The sequence below is a fragment of the Schistocerca piceifrons genome, chromosome 1 (genome assembly GCF_021461385.2).
Source record: "Schistocerca piceifrons isolate TAMUIC-IGC-003096 chromosome 1, iqSchPice1.1, whole genome shotgun sequence".
NCBI lineage: Eukaryota > Metazoa > Arthropoda > Insecta > Orthoptera > Acrididae > Schistocerca > Schistocerca piceifrons.
The window spans coordinates 655,867,788-655,892,182 of NC_060138.1; the positions used below are offsets into that span (position 1 = coordinate 655,867,788).

At 37.1% G+C, this 24,395-nt stretch overlaps 1 protein-coding gene across 1 annotated transcript in view; it reads right to left on the minus strand.

The window, feature by feature from the left end:
- Positions 1–24,395, minus strand: part of LOC124763286 (tricalbin-1-like) — a 295,056-nt gene that overhangs the window by 61,437 nt on the left and 209,224 nt on the right. Inside the window, exons 14-16 of the mRNA XM_047249126.1 lie at positions 20,358–20,531; positions 17,901–18,063; positions 4,339–4,640 (exon numbers count right to left, since the gene is read on the minus strand). Of these exons, the coding sequence (XP_047105082.1) occupies positions 4,339–4,640; positions 17,901–18,063; positions 20,358–20,531 (639 nt within the window). The remainder of the gene's footprint in view (positions 1–4,338; positions 4,641–17,900; positions 18,064–20,357; positions 20,532–24,395) is intronic.

Here is a 24,395-nt window from a genome sequence, read left to right on the forward strand (position 1 = left end):
GGCAACAGGAACAGCAGCTGATGGAGAAACAATGTTGCTTGTTGTACGCATGGGCGAAACTTCTGTTTCTATGGCAGTGTTTGTGATAGGCTCCATTGTGTCACTCCAAAGATGCCAAAAAGTTAAGTACTGTTCAGAATCACAGTAACCACTTTGGAGAGAGAATCACATCCAGCACAAAACTTAAACTAGCTGATAATATTGCAGAATACAAAACATGTAACATTAACACACTCACAAGGAACCAAAGAATGTCAGTTACCATACACAAAGATACATCATTTTAATCTTAGTCATCTCTGATCAGATTCCTGACACCTGACTTGATTAGTAACTCAACTCTGCCACTGGAGACAAAATGGAGCATAAAATGGAGCAATGTGTTATCATGAAGTATTACTTTAAATTAGGGAAAATGGCTGTGAAGACACAGAATGTTAGTGCAAGTGTATGGTGTTGAAACAATGAGTAAAAAGTGTGTGAGACCAATTTAATCACTTTGGAGATGCAAAGAACACGTCTAGGATAAGCCCTGTATGGGTCAACACGCACAATCCTACACAGTATTTAATGTGTGCAACACATGTTTGTGTGTGATCAGCAGCTGTCTTTGAGAATGAGAGCAGAAGAGTTGAAGACAAACAAAGACAGTGTAACCACTGTTGTTCAAGAAAATTTGCAGACATTGTGGATATCCAACAACACGTCACCACAATGCTTCAAATCATTCTGCAAGAAGTGCTTGCTGATTGTTTTCAACAGCTTTACAACTGATGTCAGTAGTGCGCTGTAGCTAATGGTGACTACTTTGAAGGTCAGTAATGATATTTCATTCAGAGCTTGTGTTTCCTTTACTTTCTGTGACCAGTCATCTAACTTTTCTGATGAACCTTGTACAAGTATGTATACTGGTGGGAATTACACTCTCAACTGTTCTTATAAAACTTCACATTCGAAACATAATTTCTTCAGATACCCAAAGATATGATGACATGCACATTACTGCAACAGAAGTGTGGAGGTGAATATCATTTACAACACTGATAGAAAAATTTTAATTTATGTGTGTGATTATTCATTTATTGGAGAAACATTTCCCAATTTGCTCAGATACGTTGAAATACAGCTGTGCGAGTCTTTGTTACATTCCCTCCTGGATTTCTCATTGTTTTATTTAAACTGACATTCTAGAGTGTGGAATTTTAAATCCCTTAATTACAAAGGTAGGATAGAGAACTTCAAAAGAGCAATGGTAGGCTGAATATAAATATGATGAAACTGTGAAGGATTTCAGACCAAGTAAGTACAGGATCATTAAAACAAAATCAAATAGTAGACATGAGAATGTTTCAGATACGTTATGAGTGTGTCCCTAGAAGAGTGGTCAATATTCAGGGATATTACAAGACCTATCATTTCAAGCAAAACACTTAAGTTGGACATATTCTTTACTCTGAATGGTTTTTGAGACAGAATTCTTTTAATGTACATTGTTGTTTATTTTCTATATTATTCAATACATTGTCTGGTTAACACATGCGCAACAGTTGGTAAACATTACAACATGCATCTGATTATCAGTGGAAAGACATGTATTTTAATGTATTTTCCGATAATCATTATCGTACACATCACATTACGGTCATTGTACAATTCACAATAAATATTTGTATATCCAGTCATCAACTTCAGCGCATTTATGTTGCTTGCCTGAGTGTCTCTGCATGTTCCCTAATGAGTTCATCTTGCTTATTAACCTTCTGTTTGTAAACCTCAGACTTCCTAATTGCTTAAGGTCCAGTGATCATAGTGGTCTGTTAACTGTACTACCATGACCAATACAGTTATTAGGATAAGTGTCACTGAGATTTTTCCTGACATGCCTGGTAAAGTGCAAGTAATTCTGTCACATCATTTACTCTTTTAATATGACTGGACCTATCAATATGTTACTGATCATGCTGCACCAGGCAATGATTGAAAAACAAACTTGACGATTGATTTAGACTATACTGTGTGGATTTTCTTGCGACTATCAGTGATTAATATGTATGTCATTCAACCATTCCATTTAAGCATGGCTTTATCAGTGAATAACACTAATGGAAGCAAATCAAGATTGTCATTTAATCAGTGACAAATGGCAAGTTATGTGCCATTGTCACCAATGTGAAGATCGTGGACAAGCTGTATGTGAAGAGGGTAGAAGTATTCTGTATGTAATGATTGCCACAAATTTGTCCATGGAACACTGATTCAAATAATGTGTAGCTGTTCCTGCGTAGGTTATTGAACCACAAGTTCAGAAGGAAAATAGGAACTTGGAAGAATATCTGTTTCACGCAATTTGCTGAAAATTCTGGTAAACACTCTATGATCAGGAACTGTATGTGTCAGAAAGTGCTGATGGTATTCTTCAAAAGCAGCAGGAGTATAGCCACTGCTGTATCTCCATATTCTTCATTAGTGTAGATGTGTGGCATTTTAGCCAGTGCACCTACAAACACAGCTAAGCACTGCATCTCTCTGATACACTCTCAATCTCCCCTCACTCACAAGCCATGCATTCAATGGGCTACTTTAATTGCAGAAAGACATCCCAAGCAAAGAGATTGAAAGCAGTGAGATAGGTTGGGCTAGAATAAAATGTCAAAGAGGTTGTTGAATGAAGATACACACGTGTGCCACTAGTGCAAAAACAAATGCACATCATATGTGTTGTATCTCAGAAATCATTTAGAATGTGGCACATATCCGAATCAACACTTTTGCCTCAAATGAGTGTTCCTATCACATCCCTGAAAACTGGCTATTTCTCCTGTGACACCCTGTATAAGAGTAAAACATATTTTCAATTGCAAACACATTCAGTGGTTGATGTGGATTTTGGCCACAGTTTATTGCTTATGAACCGCAGATTAAAACTGAAGAAATAACAGAAAGTTAGCAAAATTAAGGAAAGGGTGCCTGGATAAGTTGAAAGAATCACAGATTATTGATAACAATCAAACAATGGAAAATCCACGATGGAACATAACAATATTATGAGAAGGAAAGTTGCTACTCACCATACAGCGAAGATGCTGAGTCACAGATAGCCACAACAAAAAGACTCTTACAATTAAAGCTTTCGGCCATTGGCCTTCGTCAACAACACACACATGCACACTCACACACACACACAAATGCAACTCACACACACAACTGAGTTAGGCAGTCGTGTGTGTGAGTTGCATCTGTGTGTGTGTGTGTGTGTGTGTGTGTGTGTGTGAGAGAGAGAGAGAGAGAGAGAGAGAGAGAGAGAGAGAGAGAGAGAGAGAGAGAGTGAGTGTGTGTGGCAAATGGCTGAGAGCTTTGATTGTGAGAGTCTTTTTGTTGTGCCTATCTGCAACTCAGCATCTCCGTTGTATGGTGAGTAGCAACTTTCTTTCTCCTAATAGAGATAATTGATAATTTTATAGAGAACATTAGGCAGCTACTGAGTGAATGAGGTGTAAGGACTGCAAGACAAGAGAAATAAGTAGCTTTATGAGATGCAGTAATGAAGGCAGCAGATGATGAAATAGACAATAATACAAGATATGATAGAAATCATAGACTATCACACGAGACATTGAATTCAACTGAGTTATTGTTTTTCTTAGCCTTAGCCTGAATCTTTGTGGGGTTGACATGTTAGTCTCAATTTGGCAATTTCAGTGGTACAGGATGGCCAGATATCCTTGTCACCACCCTTCTCCACCATAACTGAAGGCAGATACCACTAATTGAAGACACATCACGGCAATATAGAATACCTATTATGGGAAATTTTTTGTTCAGTCTGCTTATGTGAAGTTCGGATGAGAAGGAATGTTCAGAAATGTGCCAGCATACTGAAAAAATTTCTGACACTTCCAGGAAAGGGTAATTAAAATATTACAGTCACATTCTCATAAGGAATTATGATTGACTGACCAAGAGAATTTTCCATCTTATCATCTCAAATGGATGCTTTAAGAAGTTGGCAACAGAGGTGATATGGTTAAGGATAAAGATGCAGCCAGAACACTAGCCAGGAATTAGCAATTTATGGACAAACCAAGAACTAGAATCAATGGAATGTAGAGAAAAGGATGGAAGAGAAAATTCAGTGAGAAGACAAAGAAATATTGGGAGAAAAAGACAGCAAACACATCAGCTAAATAAATTCAGTCACAATCCTCAGTTGGGTATAACAAAGCAAGAAAAAATATTAAAAATGCTTTAAAACTTTCATGCTACAAAAACTTTAATAGAGTATGTCTCTTGGCATTTCCTTTATATTTCCACACAGTATTTTACTTCTTAAGCTCATACCCTTTGCTTCATGACACGGAAGCTGCTGTAGTCAGAAGTACACTTCTTGAATACAGCTGTTTCATCTCCAGGACTTGGTGGGTCTTCAACATTTCCGTCGGAGGTGTCTACAGTGAGGCCAGTTCTCAAATCAGTCAGCTGCACACTTTCTGTACCTGTATCCCCCACACAAACTGCATCCAGTTCTGTTACCATCAGACGAGGAACAGTAGGTGGAATATGGCCTGTTTCAGGTAATGTTATAGACATGGAACCATTAGGTGTTGGTGTTGGCTTACATTCCATTTGTGTATTAGATTCACCTGTTTTGAAGAAAAAGATTAGCATTTTTACCCATTGTTAATTATTAGTTTCTTGATATAGTAAAAAAGTTACAAAATTTGTGAAAGGAACACACACTTCCAGAAATTTAGATATGTCATGACTATTGTAGCCTAGAATGTTGACAGTATATTAACAATGAAACATATGGATATACACATACATTTAAAATAACATAGAAATCTTTCTGAAAGAAAGACTAAAATAGTGAATTGTAGCTCCCACTTGACATCTATCAAATCTGTAACAATCTGGAAAAAATGCTATGGACTTTTTTCTCAAACTTGAGCTCTTATATTACATCAGGTGTAGTATTCTTCTTAACAAGGATAACTCTATGGCAATTCACTCACTTTACTACTTGCAAAATAGTCACATCTTTATTTTTATATATTCTATCTTTTTCTTACTTACTTCTTTTCATGTTATCCTATAGCTTAGTCTGTAAATACCCAGTTATACATGAGATTCTTTCAGTGTTGCATTTTGTACTGCAATGATTCCATTTCTATGAAGAAAAAGATGTTTAGAAACGTGGATTACATACAACTCCTAATTATGAATCAAACTTTAACTTCTGAGTTTCTGTCAAGTGCTCTCCATCTGCATCAGTTGCCTTTCTCTTAGGTGACTTTGAGTCATTTCAATAAAATTCTTGTGGGTGTGTGACCATCATAAATATTTTGGCTACTACTGCACACAGCCTTCATCAGGGTAACACCAGTGGTTTGCGGTTACTGCTTTATACACTCTATTTGAAAATGGCTGGACACAATGCAGAACATGAAGAAAGGCAGGTCCATACAATTCAAATAAAGCAATGTTTTTTCTAGGCAGCCACTTACCAATAAGCAAAAATCAGACAGATCATCTAGGTGTCGAAACAGCCATCCAGCACGAACAGCAAGAAGGGTTACAAGTTCTTACCTATTTCGTTGTGCCAGTTACTGCATGCCTACAGAGTTGTCTCATCATCTACCGTAAACCCAAATTTGAGGCAAAAAGAAGCACTGACAGGACATAAGCACCATCAGCTAATGCATAAGCAGCATTATGTCACAAGTTCTGCCTCCACTGGATTTACCAATGACAACAAATAAAAAATTAATATTGAATATTCCCAGCAACAAGCATCTTATGTCCCTCCCCTTCGATCCTGTAACTCAATCAACACATATTATGTCACATTGACCAATCATTTTCAATTAATATATATGAATCAGTAACCATAAATCACAACCAGTCACACCAATGAAGGTTGCCTGCAGTAGTAGCTGAAATGTCAGTAGTTGTATCACAGCATGATGCTGCTTTCAAATACACAGAAGAATTTTATTGAAGCAGACTGTGTCTGCAAAAGCCTGCACTCTTACATTTTGAATCAGTCCTGAGTCTTGCTGTATTGTCAATGAAACATCATGCAACAAATTTTCTGAACCACTCTTTATGCATGAACAAATAGAACAAAGGATCATTGAAACTTCTGAGCTGAGATTGTTATCTTTTACTAACAAGGTTGGTTTGAAAAGTTCTCGGAATCACCACGAGAGGTCAGCGCTAGTCCTACGAGTTGATCACATGATATTCAATGGACTGAAGCCTGTAAAAATGTGCCATGTCAGTGCCCTTGGAAAAGAGCTTTGGCAATGATATGGCTCTGTTGTTGTTCCCTCATAGTTATTTGCGAAGATGGAAGAAATTGAGATTCGAGCAGTGATTAAGTACTTTGTAAAGAAAGGTATGAAAGCAAGGGACATTAATGCTGATTTCCAGAATACACTGGTGGACTCTGCTCCTCCATATTCGACTGTTGCCAAGTGGACAAATGAATTTAAATTTGGTTGGGAGAGCTTAGATGGTGATCCGCACAGTGGTCGACCAAGATGTGTCACTACTCCAGAAATCATTGCAAAAGTGCACAAAATGGTCATGGAAGATAGCCAATTGAAAGTGTGTGAAATTGCTCACACTTGCCAGATGTCATCTGAAAGGGTATATCACATTTTAACTGAAGTATCAGAAATGAAAAAAATTATGTGCAAAATGGGTGCTGTGACTCTTGACACTGGATCAAAAACGTGCTGTCGCCATGGCAAAATTACGCAAACTAAGATATGAATTGTTCCCACACCCACCTTATTCACCTGATATAGCTCTGTCATACTTCCATCTCTTCCCAAAACTGAAAATTTTTCTTCGTGGATGAAGATTCACTTCAAACAAAGAACTGGTAGCCGGAGTTGACAACTATTTTGCAGGCCTGGAGGAAACTCATTTTCGAAATGGGATTGAGGCACTGGAACATCACTGGACCAAGAGCATTAATCTACAAGGAGACTACATAGAAAAATAAAAAAGTTTCAGTGATGTAAGTACTTCTTTTCTATTCCGTTCCGAGAACTTTTCAAACCACCCTCGTACATATGAGTCCTAAGAGTAACTAGTTAGCTTAAAGTTGAAGTTTTATTTCTTCACACAGTCTCTCCATCATTTTGATACCAAATATCATACTAAAATAATTCTCAATCAGCAGTTCTTGGAGTTTTGCCCTCTTAAGAGCAGTATTGGTCAGATATTCTTTTCTCTTTAAATTTTACTAAAAATACTTTGATTTCTGTCTGCAATTTTAAGATAATCAACAACATTTCATCCATGGACATCAACAAAGATTTAGAATCTTTTCTAAAATATCTTCAAAATATCTACAATTTAGAACCTCTAAACATTAAGCACTCATATACTTCAAAGCTGATAATTCCATAAATATTATCCACCAAGCAGATGAGATATCTGCTGCTACTTTTGCAGTTGATGGATCAAACTATAGGAAATAGGGTTGGTACAATATTGCTAATGACTGCTCATCTCATCACGATCCACACACACCATTAAAACAAATTTTCTAAAAAGCATCAGGCAATTTTTAATTCCTCCCAATGTACATCGTCTGGATCTGATTCCCTTCTCACTCCCCTTATATAATATACTTCCATTTCTGACTTACTTTGAAGATACTTAAGCCTAACCATCCTTATTGTCCTATTATTGCTGTTTAGAAAATCAACACTCAATATATAACACCTTTTGTTTACAGTGCAAGTACAGTATGCTGCAAATTCTATATCTACTACTAATACATTTGTACATTATTATATGCTTCAGAAACAACTTTTCTACATCTACATCTACACTCTGCAAAGAACAGTGATGTGTATACAGAGGGTATGACCCATTGTACCAGTTATTAGGTTTCTTCCTGTTCCATTAACATGCTGAGTGTGGGTAGAATAAGTATTTAAATGTCTCTATGTATGCTGTAATTAAACTAATCTTATCCTCACGAGCACTACGTGAATGGTTTGTAGGGGGTTGTAGTATATTCTTAGAATCATCATTTAAAGCCAGTTTTTTGAAAGTTTGTAAATAGGCTTTTTCCAGACAGTTTCTGTCTATCTTCAAGAGTCTGCCAGTTCAGTTCTTTCAAAACCTCAGTGACGCAGGTCAAACAGACTTGTGACCATTCATGCTACCATTCTCTGTATATGTCAATATCTCTCGACACCTGTATATGGTATGGGTCCTACACATATGAGCAATATTCTAGGCTGGGTCACACAACTGATATGTAAGCAATCTCCTTTGCAGGCTGACTGCATTTTCCTATCACTCAACCAATGAACCAAAGTCTGCTACCTGCTTCATCCATGACTGAGCCCATGTGATCGTTCCACCTTGTGCCCTACAAAGTGTTACACCCAAGTACTTGCAGAGTTTACAGATTCCAACTGTGGTTCACTAAGATTCACATTTTTGAACATTTGAACCAAGCTGCCAATTACTGCACCACTTTGAAAAGTCTGATGCTTATATTCATATTGTCCACAATATCATCAATAAACAACACAATCAGCAAAAACCCAACACAGTTCCCTGGGGCACACCTGAAATTACTTTTACATCTGTTGTAACACTCCATCTGAGATAAAATACTGCAATCTCCCCACAAAGAAATCTTCAATCCAGACATATATTTTGTCTGATGCCTTATATGATTGTACTTTTGACAATAAGCACAGATGTGATACAATATAAAATGCTTTTCAGAAATCAAGAAATACTGTTCTACCTGACTGCTTTGATCTAAAGCTTTCAGCAAGTCATGGGAAAAAAGTGTGACTTGGGTTTTGCGTGACCAACATTGTCATAATTGATGCTGGCTTGCATGGAGGAGATCATTCTGTTCATGATACCTCATTGTGTTTGAGCTCAGAATGTGCTCTAAGATTCTACCTTGAAGCAACGTCAAGAATATAGGATGGTAGTTTTGTGGATCACTTCTACTACCTTTCTTGTATATGGGTGTGACCTGTGCTTTCTTCTAACAAATGGGTACCGGTTTTTGTTTCTGGGATCTATTAAAGATTACGGTTAGAACAGGCCCTAAAGCTTTGTTCAATTTTAATGATTTCAGCTGGTTTCCAACATTTCTGACATTCACACTTGGTTCACTCATCTTCTCAGTGGTGTGAGGATGAACTGGAGAAATCCTTCTGGATTTTCCTTGGAAGGGAACATTTTAAAACAGAGTTCAGCATTTCAGCTTTTGCTTTGCTACCCTGAAGTTCAGTTCCTGTCTCCTTCACAAGTAACTGGACATTACTTTTGTGGCATTAACAGCCTTTACATACAACCAGAATTTCTTTAGGTTTTATGAAAGATCATCTGACAGCATTCTCCTATGGTCATCACTGCAGGCTTCATGCATTGCTCTCTTGACAACCGAATGTGTTTCATTCAGCATTGCAGTACCTACAGTCCTATGCTGCACTTTACACCTATTATGCAGTAGTTTCTGTTTCTTCTGAAGTTTCTCTTGGTACACTAATTCTGCAGTTCCTCATTAAAGGTCTTCATAGTACACGTTACAACAACTGGTCAACAGTCAGAACTAGTCATATCCATAAATCATTAGACCATTGGAGATGCTGCTTAGCTGTTATAAACTTGTACAGTTACTACACTGAAGAGCCAAAGAAACTGGTACACACGCCTAATATTGTATAGAGTCCGTGAACACACAGAAGTGCTGCAACACAACATGGCACAGACTCAACTCATGTCTGAAGAAGTGCTGGAGGGAACTGACACCATGAATCCTGCAGGGCTGTCCATAAATATGTAAGCGTACGAGGTGGTGTAGATCTCTTCTGAACAGCACGCTGCATGGTATCCCAGACATGCTCAATAATGTTCACGTCTGGGGAGTTTGGTGGCCAGCAGAAGTGTTCAAACTCAGAAGAGTGTTCCTGGAGTCTCTCTGTAGCAATTCTGGACATGTGGGGGTGTCGCATTGTCCTGCTGGAATTGCCAAAGTCCATCGGAATGCACAATGGACAGGAATGGATGCAAGTGATCAGACAGGATGCTTACATATGTGACACCTGTCAGAGTCATATCTAGATGTACCAGGGGTCCTGTATCACTCCAACTGCACACACCTCACATCATTACAGAGCCTCCACCAGCTTGAAAGTCCCCTGCTGACACACAGTGTCAATGGATTCATGAGGCTGTCTCCATACCCGTACATCTGCTCGATACAATTTGAAACAAGACTTGACTGACCAGGCAACATGTTTCCAGTCACCAACAGTCTAATGTTGGTGCTGATGCATAGAGGCGAGGCATAAAGCTTTGTGTCATGCAGTCATCAAGGAAAGCCTATATCGATGATATTTCATTGAACAGTTCGCACACTGACACTTGTTGATGGCCCAGCACTGTAATACGCAGCAATTTGGGGAAGGGTTGCACTTATATCATGTTGAATGATTCTCTTCAGTTCTCATTGGTCCTGTTCTTGCAGGATCTTTTTCCAGTTGCAGTGATGTTGGAGATTCAGTGTTTTACTAGATTCCTGATATTCAAGGTACACTTGTGAAATATTTGTACGGGAAAATCCCCACTTCATTGCAGCCTTGGAGATGTGTCCCATTGCTTGTGCGTGGACTATAACACCACATTCAAACTCACTTAAACCTTGACAACCTGCTATTGTAGCAGCAGTGACCGATCTAACAACTGCACCAGAAACTTGTTGCCTTTTATAGGTGTTGTCGACCGCAGTGCTGTATTCTGCCTATTTACATATCTCTGTATTTGAATACACATGCCTTTACCAGTTTCTTTGGCTTTTCAGAGTAAATGTCACTGTGTCTCACAGTGTTCATGGACAATGCAATTAATTTCACAAATTCTCTGAAATTGGGGTATATTCCATATCATCTGCCTACTGCTTGTCATTTCTTCTTCAAGCACTAATTTCAAAACATTTATACCAACATTTGTACAGGGTAAGACACCATACACTGTGCAGTGTGAAAAATTTATACTTCTAAATCAATGTAATCAAAAGATATGGTCATTTATGTCGCTGCTTTGAAACTTGCAGACTCACTTATCAAAATCTATAGGGTACTTCCCCCTGATTTAAAATCTTGAAATTGTGAAAGAGGCAAGGTTTCACAATCCAAGCAAAGGAAAAAATCCAGAAGACTTGTTAATTTATAATTATATCACATAAAAAATACTTTTCCACAATTTGTTGTCTGTTGGTCTATCTGTTAAGACCCTTTTTCTCAGGCACGGACAGAAGTATCTAGTTGAAATTTACACCAAATACTACAGTCCACGGTAAATAATTTAAGCTTCTAAGTCAATGCAGTCAAAAGATATTGTCATATATGAGGGTTGTTTGAAAAGTTCTCAGAACAGAATAGAAAAGAACAACTTACATCACTAAAACGTTTTTTTATTTTTCAGCGTAGTCTCCTTGTACATTAATGTACTTGGTCCAACGATGTTCCAGTGCCTTGATCCCTTCTCGAAAATGAGTTTCCTCCAGGCCTGCCAAGTAGTTATCAATTCTGCTATAAGTTCTTCATTTGAAATGAATCTTCGTCGATCAAGAAAAATTTTCAGTTTTGGGAAGAGATGGAAGTCTGACAGAGCCATATCACATGAATAAGGTGGGTGTGGCAACAATTCATACCTTAGAATGAAACATCCCCCAGGCTGTGGCTAAGCCATGTCTCCGCAATATCCTTTCTTTCAGGAGTGCTAGTTCTGCAAGGTTCACAGGAGAGCTTCTGTAAAGTTTGGAAGGTAAGAGACGAGGTACTGGCAGAAGTAAAGCTGTGAGGAGGGGCGTGAGTCGTGCTTGGGTAGCTCAGTTGGTAGAGCACTTGCCCGTGAAAGGCAAAGGTCCCGAGTTCGAGTCTCGGTCTGGCACACAGTTTTAATCTGCCAGGAAGTTTCAATTCGTACCTTAGTTCGTATAATTTTGATAAGGCAAAGGCTCCTGTGTGCAGGTGAGCGCTGTCTTGATGGAAGATGACTTTCTTCCTTGTTAAACCTGGCCTAATTGTTTGCCCAGTGGGGAGATAATCTACAAATAGAATCCCCTTCACACCCCAGAACAATGACACCATGACCTTTCCTGCTGAAGGAATTGTCTTTGCTTTCTTTGGTGGTGGAGAATCAGCATGTTTCCACTGCTCTGACTGTTATTTTGTCTGTGGGGTATAGTAGTGCACCCAAGTTTCATCTGTGGTCACAAACTGGTACAAAAAATATCATTCGTTTCTCCTAAAATAGGCAAAACATTGTTCAGATATGTCCATTTTCATGCGTTTTTTACCCAGCGTCAAGAGTCGCGGCACCCATCTTGCAAATAATTTTTTCATTCGTAATTCGTCAGTTAAAATGTGATATACCCTTTCAGGTGACATCTGGCAAGTGCAAGCAATTTCATGCACATTCAATGGGCAATCCTCCATGACCATTTTGTGCACTTTTGCGATGATTTCTGGAGTAATGACACATCTTGGCCGACCACTGTGCAGATCATCATCTAAGCTCTCCCAACCAAATTTGAATTCATTTATCCACTTGGAAACAGTTGAATATGAAGGAGCAGCATCCACCAGTGTATTCTGGAAATCAGCATGAATGTCCTTTGCTTTTATACCTTTCTCTACAAAGTACTTAATCAATGCTCAAATCTTGATTTTTTTTCCATCTTCGCAAATCACAACACAGGAAAAACAACAGAGCCACATCATCGCCACAGCTCTCTTCCAAGAGCACTGATGTGGCACATGTTTACAGGCAACAGTCCAATGAATATCACATGAACAACTCATTACTCTAGTGCTGACCTCTCCTGGTGATTCCGAGAACTTTTCAAATCACCCTTGTATCTCACATATTTTGCTACCCAACAAAATCACTCACCAAAACTAATAGATGAACTATCTATGTACATGCCAGACCTGGTGGTCTAGCAGTAAAGGGTATCCTTGGAAACAAAGAGGTTGCACAACTGAATCTTGGTCGGACCACAAAGTTTTCAGTCTTCATTTTAACGCGGCCTTAATCTCTTATCGATGTGAGGAGTCATGAGAAACAACATGTGGTTTGGATTCTGTGATTAACTGTGGGTCTCCCTTCCACAGTTGGATAGCAGAGGTAGGTTATGTACATACAAGTCACCAAAGTAGCGTCACACATACGTAGACCTCAAACTTTCTCAAATTTTACAACTGTGATCATTACGTGAGACTATGTGACAAGAAGCAATACACTTGTTGAATCACCTTTAAGTGCCTGCTCTCCTAATTTTAAGAGTAACATTATAAGACAGAGAGTATTTACTTCTGATATCTTCCACTGGAAATTGTTGACAAGTTCTATACATCCTTTCATTGATCCAAGTAGATCAGGAACCCCAACAAATAAAATATACTCTGAACTTGGTTTCAACTAATATTTATCTAACTTACAAATAAATCTATTGGTTTAAAACAACTTTAAATGCTCTAGATGAACAACTTTCAATATTTGAAATTTGTGGATTTTTATACCAGATTCATCATTAAACAAGAAAGAATAAAATTCTTCCTCCAAATCAAAGTTTGGGTGGAGTTCTCTTCTGAAGACAAAGGCGAGACTGTTCTTACCGTCATTTCCTGGTTTGTACCTAATCTCATGAGCCTATGTATCAGAGTGTTTGCAATGGGGACTGCCATGGGACATTAGTATTATCCATTGGAACCATTTGTGTTTGTACTCCTTCATGCTTTCTACTACACTAATTGTAACTCCAAGTGATTTCCATAAGTCAATACTTATGAGTTTGCCTCTTAAAATTTGAATCTAACATACAGCTAAGAAATGTCACTTGTGCTGTTACTCTTCTTGTTCTTCTACAAACTTATCCAAGACCATGTTACACCAGCATGTAGTATTGCCGCTGTTGACACGTATTTGTAATCTGATTGTTAACTCTTTCCTCATATTTTTTTATGCCACTGTTCACTCCATCATATTTTCATGAAGTTTTCTCTAAATCTGTGCTGCTGCAATAAATTGATAGTTCACATCCCAAATATTTGAATTAATTTACTTGTTCAATCATTTTATGACCTACAATAATTTTAACTAATCTATCACATTTTCTATTATTTCCATAGCTTTTGTTTTACTTGCTGAGATTTTCATTCAGAACTTTTAAATTTACAACACCAAGTGACACTGCTGGCTATGAAATCTTCATGTAAAATATAAGTGTTTATTTTGGCTCTCTAGGGGATGATATAACATTTAGTTCTTTGCCACTCTGAGTGCTAGTTTTTGTGTCAGATCATGATTTATTAAAACACATGCTCTTTCAAGGTGAACTCATTGCAGCATGGAACATGGAATAAATAAATAAATAAAACATTCTGTTTAAGATAACTGAATATATAAAAAATCTACTAACCAAGCAGCAGCTGGAGAAAACACATACTAAAGTTATGTTTCAGCACCAGTGGCTCCTTGTGGCAGAAGGCAGAAGGAAAGATCTTTCCTTCTCATCCCATCTGGTACTCCCTTGACTAGAAGGAATGGTATTTGCTTCTCATTCCATCCATAAGGCTCCCCTGATCCAGTGTGACTTCTATGTAAGTCTCCCCATTTCCTAAACCTCACCAGTCCTTTTCCCTCATCCCTCTTCCTTTTCCTCCAACCCTTCTGCCAGAAGAAAAAGCCACTGGATCCAAAAGCTTACACATTTCCATAAATTTATATGTGCTCTCTCATGCTGCCACTTGGTGAGTATATTTTTTATCCATCCTAATAGATTAGATTAGATTAGATTAATACTTGTTCCATAGATCATGAATACAACACTTCGTAATGATGTGGAATGTGTCAGGTTAATAAAAGATGTCTGTACAATATATTACATTACACAAAATATTGCATGACACTGATGTTTAAGTTGTTTTTTTTTTAATTATTTTTTTCTTTTCCCCCCTTAATTTATATCTAAAAATTCAGCCAATGAGTAGAAGGAGTTGTCATCTAGAAATTCTTTTAATTTATTTGTAAATGTTAGTTGGCTATCTGTCAGGCTTTTGATGCTGTTTGGTAGGTGTCCAAAGACTTTTGTGGCAGCATAATTTACCCCTTTCTGTGCCAAAGTCAGATTTAACCCTGCATAGTGAAGATCATCCTTTCTCCTGGTGTTATAGCTGTGCACACTGCTATTACTTTTGAACTGGGTTGGATTATTAACAACAAATGTCATAAGTGAATATATATACTGTGAGGTTACTGTGAGGATCCATAGATCCTTAAATAGATGTCTGCAGGATGACCGTGGGTGGGCTCCAGCAATTATTATGATTACACGTTTTTGAGCAATGAATACTTTTCTACTCAACAATGAATTACCCCAGAATATGATGCCATACGAAAGCAGTGAATGAAAGTAGGCATAGTAAGCTAATTTACTGAGATTCTTATCACCAAAATTTGCAATAACCCTAATAGCATACATAGCTGAACTCAGATGTTTCAGCAGACCATCAATGTGTTGCTTCCAGTTTAACCTCTCATCAATACTGTCAAAAAATTGATTATTTTCATTGATGTATTATATTTTGTTTGATTTGTCACATATTCCTGCAATTTGACCTTTCAGTCAGTTAATAATACTTCATAAATAGGGTATAGAGCATGGTTTAATGTTTCATTGCTCCTCAAATTTATACTTTTGGGATTGCCTTTCCAGTCCTGCAAAGTTTTATCGATATTGACAAATGTTAATGTCTATGACTGTGTTTCATACAGTGGTTCAATGGGATTCATTAAATAACTCCAATATTTCCCACAATTATTCTCTGCTGATCTGATCACACCCTTTCTCAAAATCTAAAAATAATATGAACAGAAGATTTTCATGTTCTGCTTATATCTTGCTTAACAACAATTAGTGTGTATTGTGGTAATAGATGATAATTCCTTTATGAATCGACATTGCCCTTTCTTTGCTCTCTGTTACTGGTAGCAATTTTGATTTAATTTTGGTTTCCTAGACTTTATATGCAGTATGCTATAATGATGACTGTTGACAACTCAACATTTATACTATTTAGTGAGTTGTTGCCCTTACTCCTAAATTACATAAATGTGAATTAGGCATTTTTTCAAATTCATAATCAGTTATGTCATAAACAACCTAAGGGAATTACATATACCTTTCAATATATTAACTGCACCATCAATATTGTCTTCACTGGTAATCTTTCTGGAAGAAATAAATGCCCATACAGGAGTCTGCATAAGCATGACAGAAATTACAAGCCAAATAAAATGTCAAGGGGAAAGCCCTCCTTTGAATATAATTAACCAGAATCATGGTTTCTTCTTCTTTCTAAGTCACACAGAAAAAAGAAGGAAAACAATAAATGGAATGGCAAACCGTAAACAAGGATGGATCCAACAAAGTGGACAACTTTCTTCCCCTTGTCTGGTAAATGCAGGGTGCACCTTGTCTTTAGATTCTAAGAGTTTCACCTCATTTTTTTTTTAATTTCACATCATGTTTTTTCTTTATTCTCCTTTCTCTCTCTCTCTCTCTCTCTCTCTCTCTCTCTCTCTCTCTTTGTTCAGTTGTATGGGGAAACAATTCTGAACTGAAAACCCTGAGATGGATGTTCACAAATGTGTCTCTGCTTTGCTGAGAATTTTCTGCTCCCATGAAGGTAATACATTTATAACATTACTATTTTTACAAAAATATTAGAATGACAAAAATTCCAGCATATGAAAGTGAGGACTTGGTTGTGTAAGTAGTTGCTTTCAAGCTTTTGCTCTTCTTCCAGTGTGTGTGTGAATGTGCGCGCGCGCACACACACACACACACACACACACACACACACACACACACACACACACACACACAGAGAGAGAGAGAGAGAGAGAGAGAGAGAGAGAGAGAGAGAGGAAAATGTTTGTCCCAGTAACCGAAGAATAACAAAAGCTAGCACAATCATCTAATGCTGAAGACTTTATGTGTGTTACTCACCATTAAATAACAAGTGAATTGTTGCCTGTTCTGATTTTTTCTGTGTACTTTTTATTTATGTGAGGAAAAGTGCCAACAATAATATAATACAGAATCACTAAAAAATTCTAACAGATGATTTAAAAAAATAAAATTATGATTATACTCAAAACAAAATTAATGAAATGGATGGTTGCTGCTCACCAAAATAAGCTGAAGGCCAGAAATGTATATTTCATCGCTTCCTCTTCTGGTGGAGCATCAACTATTATAGTTTTATGAATTGTAGAAGTCTATTACAGGAGGTTATTCTTAATATTATTCGTGTAAAAATTGAAAATAAAACACTACATACATGTAGTTTGTGGCAGAGAAGAAGAGGGAATACTTGATATAGCACTGTAAATAAACTGAAAAGATAATATAGGAACCACTGTTTAGGAACACATTGAATAGCAGTATATAAATGAATCAAGCAAATTTATGATACATCATGGATAAATAATGCAACAGATGAGATTTTATTGCAGCAGTATCTAAGAATGTGATGAATTGAAGAGAAGATAAGACTGAACTGTATAAGTGAAGCAGATAATGACACTCTTTTACAAATTCTATATGACAAAAAATGTTGTATGACAAACAAAAAATATAAGGTGCTTCTCAAAATCTGGATAGCCAGTGGCATGCTAAGTACAAGTTGTGAATTAGCTGAGTGATTCTTTTTGAAAAAGAAGGCTGATGCAGGTCTCATATGTCGAGCAAGGTCAGATGTCAAGAAGTAGTGCAGTTTGTAGAGAAAAAAGATCATGTGGCTGTTCCAGTATGAAGATGTGCCATAACTCACCAGCAGTAACAGATGTTCCTCCTGTCTGTCTTGATGACACCCGTGTAGTCAAAGAGACAGTCCGGGGAGGGGCAGGAGGGGGTACATGTGCTTCATTCTGACGCCGTACTGGTAACCGGGGAGAACTTGTACTGCTGTTGCTGCTTGCATGACAGCTCTGAGACTAAATGCCATAGCAAAGCATAACAAAAGTTTATTTCACATACACACAAATGAATGAAATAAAAACTATTATTAAAATAAATGTACAAATGTGACTTTCACTTCCAGCCTGTCTAGCTAGCAAAAACATGCATTAAGTACCTAGGAAGAAGACTGTGGAAAATGAGACAACAAGAAATAGTTTTCTCAAAGGCATGTATTTAAAGCATTATTAACTACGAGCAAAAATATAATACAGAGGCAAAATACTGAAGAAACTAAAGACAATATATTTGAGATGCAGTGACACATGGCATGACAAATGAACAGTGCTCAAGAGTACAGATGATAAATAAATTACCTTAGCACTGAAAAATCTACTACAAGCAGGCAGGAAACTGAAAATAATAGGATTTAATGAGAGGGCATCAATATAGCTCTCTCAATATTCAGAACAGAATGTGCAATGATTAGAAAGTATAGATAAACAATGGACTTCTCTTCAAGTGTTTCTAAAAATCAGCTTAACTTCTTTGTAACATGTGAGAAAGCAAAGGAGAATACATACAGAGTACTGACAAAGTTAGTGGCAGTAAGTAACAAATGCTGTACCAGACAATAAGAACACAAAAAAATTTCTTATCTTTCAAATAGTACCAATTATAGAGACAGACAATGAGAAAACTGGGAAGCAACATCAGCACTGAAAATTACTGTAGATTTGCTGTTCCTATGCTCAGACACCTTATTTATTCTTCTAATAGTTGTAGTAGATGCATATGGCAAAACATGAAATTAACAAATTTTTTAATGGTCACCAACTGTTTGAAAATTGCATTGCCTGTAAAAGGCTTTTGGTGTGACTGGAGTGCTTTTTCACAAATAACATCGCACACATATTTGGATGCTAACACATCACAACTGTAACTTTATGTATATGGATTCATGAGATATGTCACTAATTCTCACAGTCACCTAGTTACTTCAACATTTCACATTATCCTGACAAACTGTTCTTACAGCAATTGTGTTCCATATGTGGCCACCATTTTCAATCCTGGCCTTATCAACATTTTGTACCATCGATGTAACACAATAAAATAAGAAGATGTACACAACCCTTCAATGTCATACCATAAACCAACCATTTTTTCATCCTCATACCACACATCAAGGGATTATTCATGATTAACTCATCTGTGTAAATTTTAATGTAGTTAAATGAGGAATAAAGTTCCTGTCCTCATTGTGGGACAAAGAGGAATTGGAGATATAGACATCCAGCAGATATACATACAATAGTACAAAACAAAAAATATTAATACAACATGCTGAAACCATGGGGAACAGAAACTGACCAAATAATTTAATCAAATTACCAGATATACCGGTAGTTTTGAGTGAATACTGCAAGAGGCACATTTTCAGCTGCCCTGAGTTTAAATTGAAATTTGATACTTGGCTACTCATGTTAATTGGGGCATACAATCCACTACTTTCTAGTACTTTATACAACTGAAAACAGTCAGTAATAGGAATATTACTGTATGTGAATCCATCTAAAAAGAAAATTAGCTTCAAAATGGAACTACAGTCAAGTAAAGGGGGAGGTCCCACTAACTAGATGGCAGCAGACTCATACACTTAAAATGAAAGACTAATAAAGATATTAACTGTTAGAACCAAGGAGTTCTTGATCTTGCAACAGAGGTGAAATGGTGGAGGCTACAAGGCTTATGAAATGATTAGACAGTCATGCTGATTGCTGTCACATGCCATCCAACTGTCTCTTCCCTGAGATGGACAAAATCCTTCCAAACTATTGAATAGTTTCATTCCCTTTAACACTTTCCTTTCTTTTGTTGGATGACAGAAGCTAATGCTTGGACCAGCCTTTTTCTTGCATATCAGACAGCTATCACCTAGTATGTATTGTAAGGGAATTTCTTAATACTATTTTTCTCTTAGATGGTGTACAAACAGATTCACTAAAAAAGAAAAAGAAGGTTGTTATTACCCACAATTCAGCAAGAATATCTCTAGTCATTATGTAAGCATACAAAATTTAATTAATGGTTTACTCAACTGTGACAGAAAAAACAAGCACAATAAAATTTGCTAGCAGGAAATATGTTAAACAATTACAGATAGTTTAAAAACAGACAATAATGGAAAAAAGCAAATTAGCCTTGCTCTATAAATAACACAAGTTTTCCTGAAAGGTAAGATAACCATGATTCAGCCAAATATGATGTAAATTTTGCATTCCTTAGAGTTGTAATGCTAAAAAGACAAACTGCAAAAGAAATTGATTACCTCAGTGTCTTCAGAAATCACTCTAATCTTTAGTTCCACAGCTCCACTGCGAACACCTTGCAAAGAGAAAAAAAGTGCTTCATCTCCCAAGGAAGCTCTTCTTATATCATCTAAGCCAAGAGATAAACTTCCAAGAAAATCATTCATTCCAAATGTGTCATGGTCCCAAAGCATCTGTCATTAACAGAGAAATTTATTAATAAAATATAATGGTGCACATCCAATTTTACATATTAATTAAAAATTATAAACTATATAAAAATCATGCCAAGTGACAGATTCATCTTTTGTGATTTATGTTTCAGTTAGCACTGATCAAACTGCACCTGCTGGTGGGAGATGTATAAATATATTTAAAAACTGGAGCAAATGATTGATTTATTTTTGCCATTTATTCTTCAGTTAGTACTGATCTAATTCCACCTGGTGGTTAGTAGGCACTCTCACACAAATGATCCGTGGAACATGAAATTAATTAACCAGGGTGAACCCTTCTCTGAATGTGACATTTACAAATGCACTCAGTGCCTAATATAGACCCATTTGAGTAACATGAGGTGAAAAATTCAATTAACAAAATACCTTTTGAAGTATGAACAGAGGAAAGGATGAAAAGAAAATTGTTTGTAGTAACATGATGGAAAAAGACGGAAAGATCATTGGATAAAAAAGGAATAACTAAAGAAAGAGGTCTTCATAAACAGTAATGGGAAAATAAATGTTTAATAAAGCAGAGCAAAGATCAAAACACAACAGTAAGGTAAAAATTGTAAAGTTGTGGAGGAGACCAGTGATGAGCTGCTTCTTATGACAATCCTTTTAATTACATGGCAATAATTAAAAGTAGCATCACTATGAAAATATCACCATGACAATACAATGAATGATTCAGTACTGTCAGATATTGTGGCTGAGATAAATATTTTAATCCCCATATCTAATGGTTTTATGTTAAAGTTGATTTATGATTACTGAATATACAAATCATGAGCATCCTGTATATCCTGCATGGTGTAAAAAATAACCCAATAAAAACATGATTTAAAGGAAGCTAAAAACATTTAATATATACATTGTTCTTTTATAGAAAAATACAAATAATATTTCATACAATCTGATGTACATTGACTATTTCATATTATAAACCTTTTATTATTAATCACATAAATAATTATCAGTGGCCCAAAAATAAGTTTTTAACAGTGAATAACCTTTTGTCATTTGTCAGTCACCTCACTGTTTATAATTTCTGAGATATGCGAAAGTTCTTTTGACTTGTTAATTTACAAGAAAATTTCACTTACTTATTTACTTTCTGCTCAAGAAAACTACACTACAAAAGAATACGAACTTCTTATAAACACTGCCCTCATATGAACTGAAATAACTTTCAATTTCGGGAACAAAATGAGAGTAGAAAAACACAGACACTGGTAAAACACCTAAGACAAAAGACAGATAATTTTGAACTTTTAGAGTAAGTGATAAATTCATGTTTTGCCATTTATGCTTAAATTAGTTTTGATCTAATTCCAACTACTGGTGCAAAGGCACTCCACATATTGAAAGTTGTTTTCTGAATTTAAAACACATGTTTTTATCCATACGCTGAATCTGTGTAATCAATGATAAATCAGATCCACCCATTTCGTATGCAGGCACTGTCCTCTGGCCTGAACCATCATTGCACATCTAAGTAACTAACTTATAGCTTCAATCATCCCCCTGCTCCCCTCTCCATACTGTACAAAAAGGGGGGGTAGATTTGACATCTGATTAATGCTGTATCACATACATATGAAAAACTCTAAAAACAGTATGCAGAAAAAAACATATTTTGCTCAGGGTACTATCACAGGGCAATATGGAAAGTATTCCAAATATTATGCTATGGAAAAAGAAAGAATCATATAATAAGCATGTAATAGCTGATGACTGAATCTGACTCATTGCTTTAATCATTGTGCTACATTACCAAGTTAATGGAATTAAATGAATTTCAGCTATATGTCTTCTAAGACTGTGGGAAATTGGATAGTCTGAGGATATTTGTGTGTGCCTATGTGAGTCAGAGAGAGAGAGAGGGGGAGGGGGGAGGGGAGGGAGAGAGACAGTACGTGTTGAGAACTAACAGAAACTTACCATATTTTTCACTAAGAAAATATATTGTAACAGTAAACTGACACATTTTACCCCACAGTGTAAGACTGAAAATACAATCTATTAATCAAGTCAATAATTAAATAAATAAATGTGTGAGACAATATGGGATAACATTTGGTTGCACCTGCAGTAATTACAATATTCCTTGATGAATTAAAACAACACTTGCAAACAGCAAAATCAAACAATGGAAAATCCAGGATGGAACAACGACAGTATTATGAAAAGGATAGTTGCTACTCACATTATAGCAGAGACACAGATAGGCACAACAAAAAGACTGTCAAACAAAGATTTCAGCCACACACACACACACACACACACACACACACACACACACACAAGAGGCAACTCACACACACATGATCACAGTCTCTCGCTGCCAAGACAAGTCTGTAAGCAGCAGCGCATAATGGGAGAACCAACTGGGCAGTGGGGATAAAGAGGACGCTGGGGCTGGGAGGGAGAGGGACAGCAGGGTAGGGGTGAGGGATAGTAAAGTGCTGCTTGTGGGAGCATACAGAGATTATGTGGGGAGAGGGTAGGATAGCTAGGTGCAGTTGGGAGGCTAACGAAGGGGGGGGGGGGGGGGGGGGGGAGGTGGAAAGGAGAGAAGTAAAAAAACTGTGGATGTCTTGGTAGAATAGAGGGCTGTGTAGCGCTGGAATGTGAACAGGGAAGAGGATAGGTCAGTAACTACAATGATTGACTTAGGATAAACTGTAAGAAGAGTTCCCATCTGTGCAATTCATAAAAGCTGATGTTGGTGGGAAGGATCCAGATGGCACAGGTTTCGAAGCAATCATTGAAATGAAGAATGTCATGTCAGACAGAGTTCTCAGCAACAGGATGGTCCAGCTGTTTCTTTGCCACAGTTTGTCGGTGGCTATCTATGTGGACAGACAGCTTGTTGGTTATCATGCCAACGTAGACTCCAGCACAGTGGTTGCAGCTTGGATTTTAGACCACATGACTGGTTTCACAGGCTTGTGAGCAGACTAGGGTAGGTGGTGGTGGTGGTGGGAGAATGTATGGGGCAGGTCTTGCATATACATCTATTACAGGGATATGTGCCATGGGGTAAGGGGTTGGGAGGCAGGGGTTGCATAGGTATGTACAAGGATATTGTGTAGGTTCGGTGGGTGGCAAAATACCACTGTGGGAGGGGTGGAAAGGATCGAGGGTAGGACATTCTACATCTACATGGATACTCTGCAAATCACACTTAAGTGCCTGGCACAGGGGTCATCAAACCATCTTCACAATAATTCTCTAGTATTCCACTCTTGGACAGCGCACAGAAAAAATGAACACCTGTATCATTCTGTGCGAGTTCTAATTTCCCTTCTTTTATTATAATGATCATTTCTCCCTATGTAGGTCAGCATCAACACAATATTTTCGCATTTAGAGGAGAAAGTTGGTGATCGAAATTTCGTCACAAGACTCTGCTGCAAAGAAAAATGCCTTTGTTTTAAGTATGTCCATCCCGAATACTCTACCAAGTCTGTGACATTCCCTCCCCTATTTCATGATAATACAAAATGTGCTGCTCTTCACTGAACTTTCTTCATGTACTCCGTTAATCCTATTTGATAAGGATCCCAGATCATGCAGCAGTACTCCAAAAGAGGACAGACAAACACAGTGTAGGCAGTCTCTTTAGTAGATCTGTTACATTTTCTAAGTGTTCTGCCAATAAGTGTATTCTTTGGTTTGCCTTCCACACAACATTTTCTATGTGTTCTTTCCAATTTAAATTTTCTGTAATTGTAATTCCTAGGTATTTAGTCGAATTTACGGCCTTTAGATTAGATTGATTTATCATGTAACCAAAGTTTAACAATTCCTTTTAGCACTCATGTAGATGACCTC